This window comes from Thunnus thynnus, chromosome 3 (genome assembly GCF_963924715.1).
Source record: "Thunnus thynnus chromosome 3, fThuThy2.1, whole genome shotgun sequence".
Classification (NCBI taxonomy): domain Eukaryota; kingdom Metazoa; phylum Chordata; class Actinopteri; order Scombriformes; family Scombridae; genus Thunnus; species Thunnus thynnus.
Window position 1 is genome coordinate 17,397,704 of NC_089519.1, and position 19,591 is coordinate 17,417,294.

The following is a 19,591-nucleotide window of genomic DNA, read 5'->3' on the forward strand; positions in this document are numbered from 1 at the left end:
AAGGTTTCATTCTATCCAAAACGGCTGACTAACAATTGCACAGATGACAAATGTGTAGAGAAAAGACAGATAGGAGGATTTCTTTTTCCTCATTGCAGCTGCATTAGCAGAGAGGTGGAGGCAGAAATACAGACTGTAAAAAATAAGGACTTCGCCACCGTGACGTCACCCTGTGGGAGAAAACCTTCAGCTGTGCCAGATGTTTTCAGGTCCTCACCACACTGCTCAGATTCAAAGAAGAAAGAAAACACATCGATCTTGATGCATTTGATATAGAAATAGATTTACTGTAAATTCAAACAGAGTACACGTAACCCAAGCTGGTTCATGGAGCATCTAAAAAAGTCATCATCATTAAAGCACATTCATTTATTCATTTATACTAACTTCAAAGCTTAAAATGGTTCAACGTTTTGTGGTTATTTGCAACACTAGATTTTGTTGAGACTTGCAGAAATCTGGACAATGTTACTGTGAATCATTGTAACATTTACTTAATACATGTCCAACAAACAGTTTGAAGCAAATCAATTAACCTGAATTTAGATTTTCTATCTATATCTATATCTACAGGACACTGTAAACTGTGGTATAGCATGTGAGCTAGAGCATGATGAGATCAGATAATTCAGTTGCTTTATTTGTCTAAGGTGAGTGTGAAATCATCAAATAACAGTTTTAAAAGTCTTTTTTAGTGGCTCTATAGCCTAACATGATTTTAAATCTGGTAAACATTAGCGCTCTAATGTATTTTACCAAAATGTATATGGGTCTGGCTCAGGTATAGACCACAGGGAGTCCAGCCATAGACATATAACATATATGAAGAATTAATTCCGGGGAGTGATACAGGGAGTGAAATAAGAAATTTATACATGTACAGTAACAGTCAAAAGTTTGGGCACACCAGAAAGTGTGCCCAAACTTTTGACTGTTACATAAAGTAGGTATAAACACACACACACACACACACACACACACACACACACACACACACACACAAAACATATTTAAATGTCTACATAAATGCAAAAAGCATCATAAATCAATAATATGTTCACATATTAGCAATGACTACATGTAAATATATCAGATAAAAATATTTTTAAATATGTCTAATACACAGTATGTGGAAAATGTTAAAAAGCTGCCAAAATAAAATATTTATATTATATAGTATAAAATATATATTTCTATCTTCATTTAAGAGATTGGATCATACACAATTAGAATATTTTCTAAAATATTTTATCTTGTGTAACTTCTGTATTGGCTCACAGTGATGTATGCTGTATGGGTATGCTGCTTTTTGATATGACCAACTCATGGTGCCTTGATACAAATAAACATGTATATTTTTTAAATAATGTCTGGTGTTTAATTGTTTTGTGAATCTCCATCTCAGTGTAATGATCAAATATTTGATGCCAGCCTGTTTATAGCATTAGTAATTCCATTCATCTTTTCAATTTTATGTAAAGTCCTTATTTCTTTTCCTTTTCTCTTTTTTTGTTTCGAAACCATCCCACAATGCTTCGCGCAACTACGTCATTGTGCCGTCAATTTCCAAGATGTCGTGATTCTTTCCTGAAAACATCATAGCAGAAGAGAGACTGTGGAGAGATAAAGGTATCTGTTCCGCTTTGTTGTCTTGGTTTGTCTGCGTAAATGCTTATTGATAACACTGTGTTTAAAGCTGGAAGCAGTCTATGTAAATGTTGCGGCTTTTTTCCACCACATCGATGCTAACCTTATGCTAGGCCGCTACTATGTTAAATTAACTGTTAGCTCTGTGGTACATGTTCTGCTTGTTGTGTGTTATGATACCTGTGTATAACGTTACTTCGGGTTAAACCTGTTAGCATTTTGTTATCTTCGACAAAGATTAAACACATGATCAATATAGTTGTTGTGTTAATTAGGGAGCGCGAGTTAAAGGTAAATAGATGTAATACGCTCTGTTTTATTTTTTTCAAAACTTTACTCTTTTACAACAAATAGGTATGATAACAGTTATCATACTAAAACAGTAAAAAAACCAACTTTTTACAAGCCAGAGGAGTCAAAAGTCCATTCATTGTGAGTGATTTTGGAGTTCAAATAAAATTTACTTCCTTTAAAACATTGAGAGTCTTCGAACCTTTTTTGTTCTTCACATTTTCGATTGAGGTGTCATACTCTTGGAGTTTGGAGCCAGACCATTTCGATCTGTGGATGTGGAATTTACCAAGAATGATCCCAACCCACTGAACACAAAATATAACATCATCAAATATAAATAGCTACAATAGTACCCATTTTTCTATTTATAAAGTGTTTCATAGCTGTCCAAAATAAATTCAAATGATCACACTGAAAAAACAAATGAAATATTTCATTTATAAAAATTAAAAATAAAAAGTTTCTCTATTTGAATTGCAACAAGTAATATGCTCTGTTACTGGCTCAGTCTTCTGGATGGGATGTGTCACACATACATGTGCATTTACTGAGAGAGTTTGGACTGAAAGTAAAAACTGTTGGACTGCATTTTACTATCCTCTTGAAAACCTCTGGGCATCAGTTCAGATATCTGTCTGGATGCTCTGGCCTGATAATCCATCAGCTTTTCACTATTAGCAACACTTCACACACAGACTGCTTCTGCAAGATGAGAAATCCCACTGACAGTAAACACAACAGTAGTTACATGAAGCTTTTGAATAAATGTTCCTTAGTGCTGTTGTAATGGGTGTACTCCAAAACCCGACTGATGCTCCAGTTTAACTGGCATTTTATTTCATTTCATTGATTCATTTTTTCTGCTAATGCACAATTCCAGAACAAGATGCGATTCATAAACTAAATACAGTTCAATTTCCTTGTACACATTTCATGACCGAAAAGGAGCAGGGAGAAGAAAATCTTATAGCCTATTACCTGCCCCCTTACTCGAAACATAGATTAACAATAGAAATAGATGATGAAATAGGTTAACAAGTGATACTCGCGTGCATGAGACAGATGTGTCATAGGTATGGCTTGTGAGGACACATTGTCAACTAGCAAGGAAATAAACGCTCTGATTCCTTTGTTTCTCTATCACATTCTCTTGTTGGTGTCTCTTGAAACATTGAAATGGCTTACTGGAACATTAATGTTAGTCTCAACAAAAATACATGGAAACATTAGAAGTTCTCATTACAAAACTAAAGCCCCATTTCGACCAAATGTTCCATGTACTTTGGACCCAGAGGAACTAATCTCTGGAACTAAACATGGAACTGTTGCACAGTCCTGTTTGCCTTTCCACTATATCTGAGGAGCCAGGTAGATCATGCGAATTAGATCCATGAGAAATTTAAAAAATTACAACCGTGATTGAAACACACCATTCACACATGAGAAAAAAACAAACAAACACAGATTTGTCTTGTTCTTTGTATTTACTGCTACATGAGTTGGATTTAATGAATGAATGAATGAAGAGGAGAAATGCAGAGGAGGAAAATGAAGCTAAGAGCACTTGTCTCCTCAGTGAATCATCAGCTGAGAGTTTGATGGTTATTTGTTTGTGCTTAAGAACGTAAATAATAATAATAATAATTAGAAACTAACGTTTTATTACTGTCATTCACTGCTTTGTTCTCACTACCGCTGCTCGCTCTCTTTATTCACTCTCTAGCTTGCTCGTGCTGTCTCTCTCTTTTTCTCTCATCTTTTTTTAAAACAAATGGGGAAGCCGACAGCAAAGTCTAACTTTACTTTTAATGTTAACAAACAAAGAGAAATGTCCTTCCCATGTCCTAAACTGGTCCTAAATCAATACTAGAACACTTCCTTGTTTTATGAATGAAGCACAAGTTGAAGCAGCCAAGCTGTCTGTGTTTGACCAATCAGCAACAGTTATCCCTGCAAACCCCGCCGCCAAAGTTCCTGTACTTTTGGAAAGCACTACCCCTGCAGCAGGGACTTTTTGGGGGGTAAAACAATCTCCCTTAACTTAGACCCTGGTGCCTCCGATGGAAATGCAAGTAGACGAACTGAGTTCCTCAAAAGGTTCTTAATCCCTGGGGAAAGTTGCTGCGGTGGAAACGCAGTTAAAAAAAAAAAAACTACCCCTGCTGGAATTGAACCACTGGACTGCTGAATGTTATAACATATCACCAATGATGCTTTAAAGTATGCCACTGAGATATTGAGGCAACAGGAGAGACAGGAAACCACGAGTCCCAGTTCTGATTGAGACATTAAAATTAGTAGATGCTTTACAATAATAAAACCAGAATACTTTTAAAATCATTTGCATGAACTTGGTCATCGTACTAGGTATTGGCAAGCTAGAGTGAATTGTGGTATTATATAATATAGCCAAACAAGATAATACTATAGAATAATATCATGTAGTTTTACAAGCAATACTGGCTGCCTTTTGCATCTTGCATAATTAAAAAGAATCAAATAGTAACAACACACCAACTCTGGTGGAAAGATGTAAAGTAAAAAATACAAAGCGCTGGCCAGATGGTAGTGTTTTCCACTCCATTAAATTCAGCACACAAAACAGCACATGCTGCTTGTGCTGACCTGAATCGACAGTTTGTGTGGCAAGTCAACAAAATAACGCGTGGGATCTGAGAGAATAGCAGGCAGCAATTCAGTCACTGAGCTTTAATGTTTTCCTTTTGTGTACAAAAGCAGAGACAATGGGCCTCATGCAAGAACATTTTCATATTCTTGTCCTAAAAATCATACTTTTTGTGAGGTTTATTCGTACAAGTGGTTCTTGCATGAAGTTGTGTAATGTGAAAGGATAAGTGTGGCCAACTCACAGAGCTGGTAGAATAGCATTGTTGAGATTGACATCTGGTTAATCCTATGATATCAACCGCCTGCAATCTATTTAAGAGGATTTCTCAGCCCTCGCCGCTACATAACAAATATACATTTGGCACGGCCAAATGGAGCGCAGCTAGTATTTCCTTACCAAAACATGAGCTGAAAAAAATTGAACTTCAATCATGTCCTCGGCAAATCTTTGAATCCTTAATAAATAAGTTTTAGTTCAGTGTAAGGTTCTCAGGAATTCATTCCAGTGTATTTTCCATAATAAGAGAAAGCTCTTAAGGAGGCTTCCACAGTGACTTATCTCCACTAAAGAGATGGTGGAGTTTTCTCATTGATGAACAGAATGACTAAAGAGTGTATGGAGGCAGACAGAGAAAACCATGTAGACTCTTTATCTTGTCTGTCACTTATCGACTCTTTGCTTGCTTCAGATACTTAAACAATGATCTGTTTTCTTTTGGCAGATTCATCTGACAACAAAAGTTCTCTTCCTCAGTCCAGTTTGGCTCCTTTTTCTCATTATCTTCACCAGACAGTTTTAACAACCGCACCATTAAAAAGACCACCAACAAGAACACTGGCAAGATCTGAATAAGGAGGTATGACTCTTTCATGGCAACTTCACTATATTCCTTATGCACTCTGGGAAATCAAGCAGTATTTGTATCTCTGTATGTACTTTGGGGTGGGGAGGAGGATTCTTTTTGATTGTAAACGTGAAGTATTTATCAGTACAGTCCTGCTCAAAATGAAACTAGGGCTAAGAATCCTCCAGCCCAGACTGCCATGTGATGCTTCCTAGACGCCCTTTCAGCAAGGAGAAGTTCTCATTTTATTTTTTTCTCAAGTTGATGCAGAGTTAAATACAGAAAAATCAGTCATTAATATGACGAGCCGAGTTGTGTTCAGGTGAGGTCCAGAGGTTACAATTAAGTGGCAAGTAATAAAGAGCAACAGATATTTTTACAGGTCAGTAGAATCACTTTACTGTTCCAGACTTTCCATGTGTCAGTCAACAGAGCTTCTAACAGTCAGAGGGATAGTTTACCACCATACATACAGAATGGTGATTATAGCTGGATTTTTACTGCACAAAGTTTCTTTCATTACCAGAAGGATTGCTGACAGTGTTGATGCTTTTTGCACTCTGATTCCATCACTGCAGGGCAGAATAACATGAGGCAACTGTGTGATAATTATTATAAATAAAAAGTAACCAACTATTGTCTTTTTATTAGAAAAATAATCCACACACTGTTAAATATTTTCCATTATACACAAATATAATAATAATAATAATAATACATTTATTTATAGCCTTAGCCTTACCTTGAATAATTGGAAATTATTTCTAGTGTATCTACAGCTTGTGATTATATGTAATACAAAATATCACTTTCTGCTGTCATTGTAAATGAATTTCCCAGCGAGAATCATCTTATATCATATGAATTACTCCACTCATGGTTCTGATGATGTTGCTTTAGTAAACAGCTCAGCCTCATTCACATGAATACGTGTATAACTGGATAAGTAAACCAGAGTGAGCAGAGTCAGTTGATAACCAGCCTCATAACAGCAATTATCAGGGTCACCAATATTGGGCTCAGTGAAGACAAAGAGAGCAGCTTGCTTTGTGGTAGGGCTGAATATGGCCTCCGATAGTCTGGAATCAATTCATTTTGATTCAAATCTTGAGTCAGTTACATCAGATAAATACAAATATTGCATAAAACCCTTCTGAATTCATCCTGGGAACTTATATTTCTTCTACATTCAACAAGTGAGCAACACTTTTGTCCTTGAACAGTCCTTGAACATGGACTGTCAACACATTTCGTGGTTATAAATGGACCACAGATTTTTTTCTGGGGTGCATATAAAAAACATGACACATCTATATTTTTTTAAGCCTACATGTGCAAAACAGTTGAGCAAGAATGATAAAAGACCTGCACCACCTGCAAGGGCTTCATTATTATGCATATTTAAAAGAAAAAAAAGCTATCCCATAAAGCTCTGCATGGACTGTCTCTAGATCTGGTCAGTGAACCATCCTGAGTCACAGCAGTCCCAGAAACTGCGGCGGATCTTCAGACTGAAACAATTCTTGTCACAGTTTATGGGACTATCTTGACTGAAGGTGGCTAATATAGCCTCCTATCGTTTATGTAACTTTTTAACTTAAAATAAGCTCTTTTGTGCCAGATTTCCACAAGGTAGATTTTTTACACATCATGCAGCCCTAACTTAACTACTTACTTACTAAGTAACCACTGTATACACACATTTAATGTGAGTAAGAATAAATAAAGGCAGGGTTTTCTAGCAGAAGCCGGTCACTTCTCCTGAAAAGCTGACCAACTCAACTGAACATCAAAAAATATGTATATGATTTTTAAATAATTATTTTTATTATTTTTATAGGCATTTAATGCTTTTATTGGACAGCTGATTGTAGAGAGATGACAAGAAATGAGTGGAAAGAGATAGTGAGCAATATGTAGTAAAGGTCCCTGGCTAGTTCATTGTCCCCACCGTAACCCATAGGTCATCAGAATGCCCCAGAAATGTATACACCTTCAGAGGAAAAGACCAGGTGGACTATTTCACGTAGTAACAGCCCATATTTACTGACTGCAGCTATCATCATTAGCTACTAAATAAATAGATCATGATCATGAGACGATATGCACCATAATCTGGATGGATACTGAGAATTCTATTTGCAAATTTTTCATATGTATTCCTCCAGACTAATTACCCGGTGAACTAACAAAGAACTTTAAAAGTGTTTATTAGGTGTGTGCCCGAATACAAATGCATTATTTGGCAAAGCACAAACAATGTTTGTTTTTTTTGTTTTATATGAATATTTGTTTCATACAAATATTTTTTAAATTATTTGTTTTCAGGTCAGTTACATTGCAATCTCTGTCCCTCTCCTCTGCTCTGCTGTTATTTCAATCAGCAGGTCTCAATGAGGGGAGTCACATCCACCTGCTACATGACACACATCTCCTAATTTGGACATCAATCCTGGAGTTGGGGGTGTTCCTCTGAGCTACTGACACACAAAGTGCTCCCAAGGAACTCTCCATAACCTGTTGTTCCCCTTCTCCTTTCCACAAAGTTAGGTTGTAAAAAATAGGCAATGAATGAAAAGTACAAAGCAAGAATTGCCTTTGAAGTTCCTCCCTACATGTTACATGCTGTACTGTCTCTGTGTTATGGGTGTATAAATAGGTAGAGGTCTGTCTGCAATGAGGCGATGAATAAAATTTTAGCTCAGTAGTCAGCGCAGTCATCTATGATCTGGGAGACTCCAGTTCAAGACTCGGTGTGGGGACCTCTTTCGCAAGGTAGTTTATTCATGAACACTTACTTTAATACTTTAATTTTCTAAAATTAAAAATGTAACAAAAACAAAAACAGGATTTTAAGCCTCTTTCCACTTTTATTCAAATACAAGTACAAATAATTTTGCTGCCTCAACAAATGTCAATACAAATACTGGGCTCTCTGTATATCCCTAGTGTTTATAGGTCTTCATTTATAGTGTTTTTTTTAGCAAAGTAGTAGTCACATCTGGAGGCTGATGTTCTTCTCAAACAAACATTTTTTGAGTTTGGTCTTTATAAAATGTATTAATATGTAGTTCAGTAAATGCATTATTCATTTCTCCTTTATCCTCAATTGCAGTACAGTCAGGGATAGTCTATAGCCATTGGCTGCGCTCACAAAGGTCAGCTCAGCTCAGGTTCAAAGTTGAACAAGTTAAATCTTTCATGAAGTGAAATGCAAAGCACTCAATAACAGGAATATTGGTGAGTAAATAAAAATACACCACATACACAAAATCAGCAGATGCTAGGGCCAAAGCTGCTCTGTCTGAAAATGTGAATGAATCTTTAAGTGGGCTAAAGTTACATTTCCTGTAACTTGATTCTTGAAAATCTGTTCCTGTTCTGACAAGTCTGTCTGTATTTGATCATTTCAGAGCTGAAACGTGCTGACGAGAAGAAAAACATTTGGAGGACGTTAACTTATTCACCAATAAGACGTGAAATGAGTTCTTCAGAAGAGGTGAGATCATTATTAACATTATCCAGTGCTTTTTTTTAAGAGCTACCACAGTCGCCACCTCCAACAGCGCTGCCACACATAGGCCTGTCACAATAATACTTTTGTTGGCTAATATATTGTCCCAGAAATAATTGCAATAAATTATATTATTGTCATTTTAAGACCATTTTATGACACAGTTACTGCCGGAGAAAATAATTTTTGGCAACTTCCAAGAGGAGTGTGAGTATTTAACTATATTATGATGTAAGTTATATTCAGAAAGTATTTTTGAAAATAAGATTATTAACAGAATGTGAAGAAATAACAGTCATGATGCTATGTCAAAGACCTATATGTATTGTGTTGCAGAGATACCTACTGAAGTTAGCATGGTAACCAGCTAGCCCCGGCCCTGTCCAGCCCATACTGTCTCGTAATACCACTTTGTACCTCAGGGGCAATAGTGGGTCACTGTAGCGTCCAGTTTGTCCTCAGTCCAACATGAGAGGAACAAGTGGTGCTGCTGTAGTAATGGCAAAGCCAGGCTGAATTTTGCTCTAGAACTGTTAATATGTCACTTTATTGAGTTTTAGGATTTTTTCAGGTGAGAAAGTAACCACATAGATTCCCAATATGTGGCCAGGGGAAAAGTTAAACCTTCTACTGATCAATTACATGTTATTTAACTGTGAAGCTCTGGGTTGATCCGTTTCTTTCACTGTGCCGATGATGTAATGTTCATTACCTGAGAGAAAACAGTAAGACTTTGCTGTTGAGCCAAAGTGCAGGGCTGTTGCTGGAGAGAGCGCCAGTTTTGACTCGTGCCACGCTTAGTCACATGACCAAAAACTCAGTTAATCTTTTAATGTCTTAACAGCGGAGGCAAAAACCAAACCTTTGCATGATTTAAGTTGTCTCTGCAACATACTATAGTACACGATATCACACAATATTAGGCTATTTGCTATATATGCTATTAATGAATTCATTTATTTATTTAGCAATCAACATTTTCCCACTGGACATTTTGGATGTTGATATTTTCATCTGCTGGCCAACTACATGTAAACCCTGGGTGCAACTGCTTTCTGATCTGTGCAGCTCTTTTGTAATTTATCATTTTCTGTTATGTCTCAGTAGCATTTTCATATGTCATAGCACAGATTCACTGTAAACAGTAAGCTTTCTAATATATTTGGTGAGTTATAATGATGGTGGGGTGATGTGTTTGATATGCAACCCCCTATTTTTTGGATCAGTGGGCCAATTCTTACACATTGAACCTTTAAGGCATGTACCTATGTTCCAGATTTTTGACGTTACACCCAGTTTGGTTCCAATTGTGATTCATTATTTATTATTCCAAGCAGAGTATTTTTACACATCTTAAAACATGACTAGAGGGGATCTCTCAGTTAAACTTTGATTCATATATCAACATTTGATCTGATCAATTTGCCCTGTCAAGTACTACACCCTAAACTAAACTTTGGAGATTGCTCACCCTTAGTAATGACCGTCGCTGTGCAAGTTACATCAAATTTAACAAAGTTGTCCTTGACAGCAATTTTCAGAGGTGGCTGGTCAAATGCTTTTTCAGGGTTAATGGAGATCATTAGAGAAGTCAAAGCTTTGAGTGCATAATGATATTAAGTCCTGTAATGTAGTAAGTAAATCTTCTTCCCTTTTAAAAATACACGTGTTTGGGCATCTACGCTTCCAAATTAGAAGCTAATGTATTTGTATGATTAACATTTTTTGTGGGGGTTACCCTCCTTTAATATCAAAGATATATTAGCATCCATCATAGAATTGGAAAGAAACACAACCTATCATACTAAGGTTTCATAACAATATATATGTTAATCATTTGGAAGCATTTCATTTAATGAATGAATTTAAACAAGGGAAATTGAAAATAAAGGCCTGGTTCTCTCTGCAGTTGAGGTACATAAAGTAGTCAATAAGTAATGAGTAATCTAAGAATTACTCAGTCCCTCCAGGATATTGTGATTTTGCGATCGCAATAATTAACACAAATTCAAGAAATCTCTGCATTATTTGCAAGAGCTTGCAGTTATGTTAAATTACTGCAACTTTTCCACATGAAATGGCCAAATCCTCAGACCGCTTGTGATTTAGATCAATTGTTGCATTTCATGTCATTATGTCATTGCAGCATGCAGTCAGGAAGGACTCTCACCTACCAACAAAAATGATGCCATAGACAGAGCAAAACAATTCCCATGTCTTCCCAAATGAGGTTTGCATTCAGTTAGTCAGAAGAATACAAGTTGATGTTGTTCAGACAGCAAAGATGGACATAATCTACCTCAAACATAAAAATGGGCACTTTGGAAATTAAACTATATTTTTACATTAATTGATCTCTCTATATAAAGCAAGGAGTCTCTGTCTGTATGTATGTTTGTCCTTCACATATCTCGAAAACCATTCACCCAATCTACTTCATACCTGGCGGATGTATTGCTGGGGACCCAAGGAAATGCTGTGTTGAGTGTGAAGTTGTGATGAGCGTTTTTTTTAGAAACAAGCGAACAGCGAGCCGCTCAGCTCCATGTCTGACTGCAGCGGGGGCTGTTTGATATTAACACAGTCACATCACATCAGGGTGGGGCCTTGCTGAGCGGGACAAAGACACACACCCTGCTCAGTTAAACTGCCTGAAAGAGAAGAATGAGCATACACAGGAGAAAAAAGCAGAGGCAGTAAAACTAGCTAATAGGAGCACAGACACATTTGACTGGCAGCAGAATCAACCAATGGAGGGCTGTGAACTACTTCTACGGTTCAACTTCAGTTTAGTCTCACTGGTGAAGTTTCTATCTGGATTTAAACCATTTAATTGATTAATTTATTATTGTTTTAATTGATACATTTGTCATTGATACATACATATGCAGTTCTCGAGAAATAATAAGCAATCGGCCATTCCGAACAGGCACGTTTTGAATGGGCACTGTCCTAGTTTATTTTAATGGCATTATTGACTGATTTTATATGGTACTAATGTTGAGGTGAAAGTTTATTCAATAAAGGCTTGTCAATGGAACTCAAGTACAGTATTTTCTTTTTTATATAATTTTTAGCCCATGTTCATGTTCAGAAAATAAATTACAAAATTAGCACTGAAATATAAATGTTTCTGTGATATTCAGTTTGCTTTTTATCATTATCATTTATCATGTCATTACATATGACTCTTCTTTGGTAGTAGTTTTTAAAATAACTAATAATTAACTGCAGTAAGAACATATAAAACATTGCAAATTGTATCACAATTTTTTTAGAAAAGCTACAGCAAAATCAAGCATTTTTGGCTGCAATAATCACAAAAAAAGAAACTCCTGGAGGGACTGATTACTGGTTAGCAGCATTTTATGAGTCCTCTACTCTGACCTTTATTTCTGTCTTTTCTCCTCAGGTGAAACAGTCAGACACAGACAGGAGTAGACCTCATCAGTGTCAACAGTGTGGGATATCTTTCAGTCGGATTTGTAGTCTAAGACGACATGAAATCACTCACACCGAAGAGAAATTGTACCACTGTGAACAATGTGACATCAGCTTCAGCCAATTACATGAATATAAGCTACACCTACATACCCACACTGAAGAAATACCATACTGCTGCGACCAATGTGGGAAGGAATTTAGTGACCAGACTTCATACAGAAAACACCAGCGTGAGCACACTGGACCATACCAGTGTGAACAATGTCCAAAGACTTTTATTTATTTCAGTATTTACAAGATACACATGCGTGTGCACACTAAAGAAAAACCATACTGCTGTGACTTGTGCCCAAAGAGTTTTAGTTTTCTAAGTTCATACAAGCGACACCAGCTTAGCCACAGTGGTGAGAAGCCGTACCAGTGTGACTTCTGTGGAAAGAGTTTCACTCAGTCAGGGCATTTCAGTCTGCATCTGCGTAACCACACTGGAGAGAAACCATACGAGTGTGACCAATGTGATAAGAGTTTCAGTGATTTGAGTGGTTACCGTATACACTTGCGTGTGCACACAGGAGAGAAACCCTACTGCTGTGATCAGTGTGGGAGGAGTTTCTCTCAGTTGGGGAATTACAAATCACATCTGCGTATCCACACCGGAGAAAAGCCATACCGCTGTGAGATCTGTGGGAACTGTTTCTCTATCTCTAAAACCTACAAACAACACATTCGCACTCACACCGGAGAGAAACCGTACCAGTGTAAAGAATGTGGTAAAGGCTTTGGTCGATTAAGTAACTACATCCGCCATCTCCGTATCCACACTGGAGAGCAACCATACAAGTGTGACGAGTGTGGGAAATGTTTCAATCATGCGCACAGTTACAGCCGACACCTGCGTGTCCACACCGGAGAGAAACCATATTGGTGTTCACATTGTAAGAAACTGTTTACTCGATCGCAGTCCTTGAAGAAACACCGCTGCGTTGAAACAGTTGAAGAGAGTTCGACTGTGTTCAGCGAAGAAGCACAAGAGAGCTGCTCACCAACAGACCCAACAACAAAATAAACTACAGTGTGTATGTTCATAGCAAACATGTCACCCAGTGCAGCGGTGTGGCTCACTGACATGTTTTTAATAGCTTTTGGTCAATAGTGGAGCTCAGAGGAATAAGATATCTCAGACTCTGGGTACACACACAATACTTGTTAGTAGATCAGTTCATCGTTGGCTTTGATCTTTCCATGGGATTGTTTGACTCTGAGAAAATATAGAATACAGCACCAGACGGGGGCTTTCGTGGCAAGTTGGCCGCAGTTAGCCCTGCTAGTAAGCACGACTGCAGCAGCATGGCTTGGCACAGCTATCCCCTGCCGTGAGGCTTTAGTGGAAACACATTTCATCACAGGTTGGTTTTGTATGGTTAGGCCAAAGCAGACCGACCGGGCTAATGGAAAAATCCTGTTTGTATCTTCTCTACTCTCTAACTGAGATTATAGGAGCTGGAAAGATAGTGAGGTGGCACAGAGTGTCAGACATTAAAGAAACCTTCAAAATGATGACTTTATAAAAGACATTTGTGAATGACACTATTACAAAAGACCAAGTGTGTTGAGTCATTTTATCCTGTTTAATTAGGGCTAGATAAAAAAAAAATCTGCTTAATTAATTTTTATTTGAATGATCCAATATCGACTCTTAAAATCCAGAGATTGATCTTTGCATTTGCACCATTTCTCAGTAAACAATTGTACATCAGCTCTAAATGTTGTTGTGTTTGTGGTGGTTACTTGTTCTAAGTGGTTCAGTTAGGGCTGCATGATGTGTAAAATCTGCTTTGTGGAAATCAAGTTATTGCAACCTGCACAAAAAGCAAGAAAAAAGTAATGTTGATTTGAAAGGAGGCTATTTTGGCCACCTTGAGTCATGACAGTCCTGCAACTGTGATGTGAATAATTTCAGTCTATGGTGCAGCCTGTAGTGTTCAGGGAAACATACAGTGGTGCTCACTTGTTGAATGTAGAGGAAATGTAATTCCTTTGATAAATTGAGAAGAGCTTTATGTAGTATTAGTATCTATTTGATGTAACTGCATCAAGAAGTGAAATGGAATTGAATCAGGAGATCAGTGGTGATATTCAGGCCTGTTTGATTTTTGAGAAAAGCTGACTTTTAATCATTAACTGCTATAGTATGCTAGCTCCTAGCTTGCTAATGTTAATCAAACAGCTCATGCTAATATTTGTTTGCAAAGTATCTTGCTCAGACCACAAAGTCACTCATGATTCTAGATTCAGGACTCATCTGTGAGCACCTGGCTGGGAGTTCAGGACTGAGCACAGTGACCTTTCTTTATCTTTTATTCTCATTCTCACACTCATTGGAGCATCACTCATCATTGAGGCATGGACATTTGTCCACTGTGACAAGGTAGAGATTCAAGCTGGAGAAAGATGGCTTTGCTTTTGTGTTTATTCAATTTTTATTTTAGATGAAAACATAGAGAGTGTGTATATTTAGTGGTGTTATTAATAAATTCTCAATCGTTTTGGTCTTCTTTATGTATTCGATTGATTGTAAAATGTGTGCTGTCTCAACAATAACAATCAGAAACCAACTTGTATCTCGTAATCCTTCCTGTTCTCTCAGTGTATCCGAGTAAAATGCAGAATTTCTGTGGAATCAGTGGTGGGATTAGTTCATCCAGATTCTAAAAAGATGTGATACCACTTCACCCTACTCATATGTAGTCATGGAGACTTGTCTGCCCAGTTCTGAGATGCCTGTCATCAGTAGCTGCCACCCAATATATTAACGTTCAGAAATGTCTTTGTGTTGCTTGGTGTTGTCAAAATACATTTACTGACCTTAGAATTACACGTTTTTTCTTAAAATTCAGTTCATGCGACAATATTCTTTGACAAGTCATAAAGACTTTGTATACGTTTATTTTGACCTTTACACATTAGTGGACCTACAACTTGAAAAAAGAAAAGGTTATAACGAGGTTAAAGAAGCTGGAAAGATCATTAAATGTTGCTCAGTCTTTCATTTTAAACCTCAAAATTGATTATTTACTGTCAGACACTGACAATGATGACCCAATCTTGTAAAAAGTAAATTTGGGACAGAAAAGAAAACAGCAGAGGGAAGGACAGCAGCAAACAAAAAAGAACAAGGAGAGGAAACTGTTTTGGGTTTTTTTTTTTGAGTTGTATTGTTAGTAAAACTTCATGAACTGTATTTTCATTTCAGATCTGTCCGTGAAAATTTGATAGTTTTGTGTCTAGATTTAAAACTTGTAGCTAAATTGTCTGTGACCAAATGTCTTCAGTCATTAAACAAAGTAAGAAAATCATTGCTTTGTGTAAAGTTTTAGCAGACAAAACATTGTAATTCCAAACAAAAAAACCCAGAAGGTTCTATCTGAAATGTATCTGATTTAGAAAACCTCATTTAAAAATGTAATAGGATATTGGTATTGTATATTCAGAAAACAAAATACTACTATTACTGACTGTATATTACGGAACCCCTAAAGTACCAAAAGGTGATACTTTATCTTGTGTGCACAAGTTATAGGATCTTGTGCATACAAGATAATTTACGATAAAGTCATGTGTGTGAAACATTTAACACTTTATTAATTATTCATAATCATTTATAACTGCAGGACTGATGACTTATCAGTGACTGTGACTATCAAGCAACTATTTACTGTTTACAACACCTAAGAACTTATTACTAAATCTTCTTTTGGCTGAAGCTAGAAGACAAGAAGGCAAAATAGCACATTGAATGTTTCAGTGGGATAAAGTAAAACAACTGTGATAGTACTGATGTAGTATTACCACACCAACAATAATAATGCACTTTTCAAAGAGTTTCTTGAACAAGTTGCAAAATGCTGAGACTGCATTCACACTGGATAGGCTTTTAGTATTTGTTCCTGAAAAAACAACCAAGTAGACCATCAGTATAGTTAGAGCCAAGTCAGGCTTACCATTCCAAAAAGGGTTAGTTTTTCACATGTTCTAAGTCATCAGGTCTGAAGTTATACTTAAGTCCTTAATGAAAATAATAAGTCTATTATAGTTAGCAGTTATAAATGTTAATGAATGATTTTCATCTTGTTCCTTTACACCTGAAACAACGTATGGATGGAACATTTCTTAAAAAAACTACCCAAGTTTGAAATCTTAGCAAACACATTTTGCGTTTCAAATTTGAAATTGGAAGTAGCTCTTTAGAGTCCCAGCTTGATTGACACCTGTCTGTCTTGTATCATTTCCTGTTTGTACAAAGTGGTCATTTACATGCATTATTCACATATCGAAGAGCTTCCTGCCTGAGGACCTGAAACTGGTGTGTCAAGTGCTTTAAATGTAACGAGTAGGATCTTAAAATCAATTCTAAGACCAACTGATAGCCGGTGTAAGGACATTAAAAGAGCAGTAATATGGTCTGCCTTAGAAGTTTGGCTGCTGCATTTTGAACAATTTGGAGTCTGTGAATTGATTTCTGATTTATGCCATGAAGAGACTATTCCAGTAATCTAATTGCGAGGAAATGAAAGCGTGTATGATGGATTCAGTATCTGAACTTCTGGCATTGTTCCTGAGATGGTAGAAGCAAGACTTGAATACTTTGCTGATAGTTATTTCACAGTTGAGGCTGGAGTCGAGCATCACACTGAGGTTTCTGACAGAAGGCTGAAGATAGTTGATTTACCGTTAGTGGACCAAGTGATCACTGGATTTGTGGATATAGATGTTGGGGCCAATGATGAGAATTTCTGTTTTGTCTGAATTTAGTTAAAGGTTTGCAGATGTCCAATCTTTTATATCTGCTATACAGGTTTTTAAGGTGGAAATGTTTTGGACTTCATGGATTGTCAGACTTCACCGGTATATACAGTACCAGTCCAAAGTTGGGACACATTTTCTCATTCAAGTGAATGGGAGGGTGTGTCCAAACTTGTGACTGGTACTGTACATGTGTGTCATCTGTATAAAAGTGGAATTGGATGTCATGCCTGTGAATGATGTGACTAAGTGGGAGCATGTACAGTGTATATTATAATGTATAGTATTAGTATGTCGTATTGGACTGTGAAGTCAAATTGAAGCGCTCAATAAATAAATATAAGAACATGCTGTAAAATAAGCAAATGCTGATGTATTTTTTTTTATTAAATGGATGAATAAAGTCTGAAATAAAAGTTTGAATGTGTAGGGACTGCCCAGTTGCCTAACCACGTCTGCAGTTCAGTTCCAGCTGTGTTGCATGTCATACTCCTTTCTACCTGTTTCCTTGACTTTCAAATAAAGGCAAAAATGCTAAAAACAATCTTTTTTGAAAAGTGTGAGTGTGTAAATGACTGAATACATCTGTAAATAATATAATTATTTGGACATGAAGTAAAATGGTCTAGTATTCTGAATAAATATGTAAATATGCACATATATTCATATTGAATATGAAACCCTTTGGCAATCCATCTTGATAGTCATATGGTTATTATCTATATATCTATATGCCATATTCATCATAATTAATTGGCACATTTAACAAACTTTTGCTTCAATTAAACAATTAAAAATAAAACAATGACAATGAATCTTGATTATTTGAATTAATTACTTATACATCACTACTTGTTTTAGATCTGTTTGAATTAATGAATTAGTTAAATTATTGAATGAATAAAATGCTCTTGAGCCCTTTTACTTTTTTACTTTTAGTTTACTTTTTTGTGTAAACAGTGCAATAGTTCACAACAATCAGATTTTTTTTTAACTTGCATTTAAGTTTCTATTGGTTTTGTACAACATAGGGTTGGGACATGGCACCAATAAAACCTGAATATCAACAAGACATAGTGTGCAAAATAAAGATAAGTAAAATTAAAAACAACAACAAAAAAAAAAACAATTAGAGAAACAAAATTTCTGAAGAAATTTTAGGTGTGCTGGCAACCTGGCACAGGCTGAAAGGCCAAGTCAAAAGTCAAAGCACACATAAAAGTCTTTGTTCAGTAAATGTATATTGTGTTTAGTTTGTCAGTTATTATGAAGATTTTTCCAGGCTTCCTATTGTTGGTGGTTGTTATGGATGCTGATATCTAATCATTGTCTTAACATTGTGTAGTTATCTGAGCTGTTATGTTGTTTTATTTGATGTAACTGTCAAAGTGAGACATAATTGTAGTACTACTTAATCTTATATTTTGCATGTCTTATTTTGATTATATGCATCTGGTTTTAGTGAGTTGCCCTGCATGCTTTTTTATATGGTTTTATATTTTCTGATATTGTGTTTTGACTTGGACTGAGTGCATTGAACTCTGATCAAGTGATGGACTAAGTGAGAACACCGGTGAGTGATTGGATAACACACCCCCCTTCACTCAGGATTGGCGGACTGGACTGAGCTCCTTGATTTTTGGTGTGAGAGGTGAACGCAGGTGGAGAAGGAAGGGCAGAGAGGAGAAACTTGGAGACACGGGGAGCGACGGATGTGAGAGGGTTCGCTCCACAGAAAATCGGTTGCAGTTGGTCGTGGGAACCTGAGGACGGAGACTACTCGTTGAAGCAGCGTGGATACACCGGAGAAAAGGTGCAGCTGGGACGAGGAAGCAGACAGACCACAGCGGGACGAGCCAGGCGTTGATGACGGAGACATACATGTGTATATATATATATATATATATATATATATATCTGGGGGTATCTGTCCTGTGACGGAGTAAGCTAAGGTGATAGCCTCCACTATCCAGTTTGACAAATGCTCTTTAGACAGGGCTTTGCCTGCTGTCTGGGATCCAAACAAACTGTTGATTTGAGCACCAAAACACCCTGGTGTGCTCCACATAGATGGAGAGGGCATGAACTGGACAAAAAGTATGTAAACTCTCATCTTCCTTTGACTTAAAGGGAGGAAGGCAAAATGCAGACAGATCAATGACAGTAGACTTGAGCCCAGCCTTAATAACGCAGTCACTCTCCTATTGTCAAGGGAGAATGTAAGGAAAGACTGATGTACAGACAAAGCTGCCAAATTTCCCACCTAAACTACTGCCACTAATAGGGCTGCTTTTAGCGATAAAACATTTTAGTCCCACATCTTGGAGAGGCTGATATGGGGCCCTTGTCATAGCATCCAGGACTGTAACTAAGTCCCAGGAGTGTGCAACTGACAGACACCCTGCATAAACTGTGA

The 19,591-nt window shown here is 36.9% G+C and overlaps 1 protein-coding gene across 4 annotated transcripts; it reads left to right on the plus strand.

The window, feature by feature from the left end:
* Nucleotides 1-1,544: 1,544 nt before the first annotated feature.
* On the plus strand, nt 1,545-17,719 carry LOC137179659 (zinc finger protein 709-like). Of its 4 annotated transcripts, XM_067584503.1 has the most exons (5): nt 1,545-1,629; nt 5,292-5,426; nt 7,802-8,189; nt 8,828-8,913; nt 12,341-17,719. In XM_067584503.1, the coding sequence occupies exons 3-5, from the start codon at nt 8,138-8,140 to the stop codon at nt 13,436-13,438; spliced, it is 1,236 nt and encodes a 411-aa protein (XP_067440604.1). In that variant the 5' UTR covers nt 1,545-1,629; nt 5,292-5,426; nt 7,802-8,137; the 3' UTR covers nt 13,439-17,719. The 4 variants fall into 4 exon arrangements, with proteins under 4 accessions (XP_067440604.1, XP_067440605.1, XP_067440606.1 ...); XM_067584504.1 differs by lacking the exon at nt 7,802-8,189; XM_067584505.1 differs by lacking the exons at nt 1,545-1,629; nt 5,292-5,426 and adding an exon at nt 8,530-8,654 and having other exon boundaries at nt 8,173-8,189.
* The last annotated feature ends 1,872 nt before the right edge of the window (nt 17,720-19,591 follow it).

Bases quoted from the DNA above. Each gene is read 5' to 3' on its own strand.
- LOC137179659 (XM_067584503.1), top strand. From the start codon at position 8,138: ATGATCTGGGAGACTCCAGTTCAAGACTCGGTGTGGGGACCTCTTTCG. The intron at 8,190-8,827 runs GTAGTTTATTCA...TGATCATTTCAG, and splicing joins GTGGGGACCTCTTTCGCAAG to AGCTGAAACGTGCTGACGAG. The intron at 8,914-12,340 runs GTGAGATCATTA...TTTTCTCCTCAG, and splicing joins AAATGAGTTCTTCAGAAGAG to GTGAAACAGTCAGACACAGA.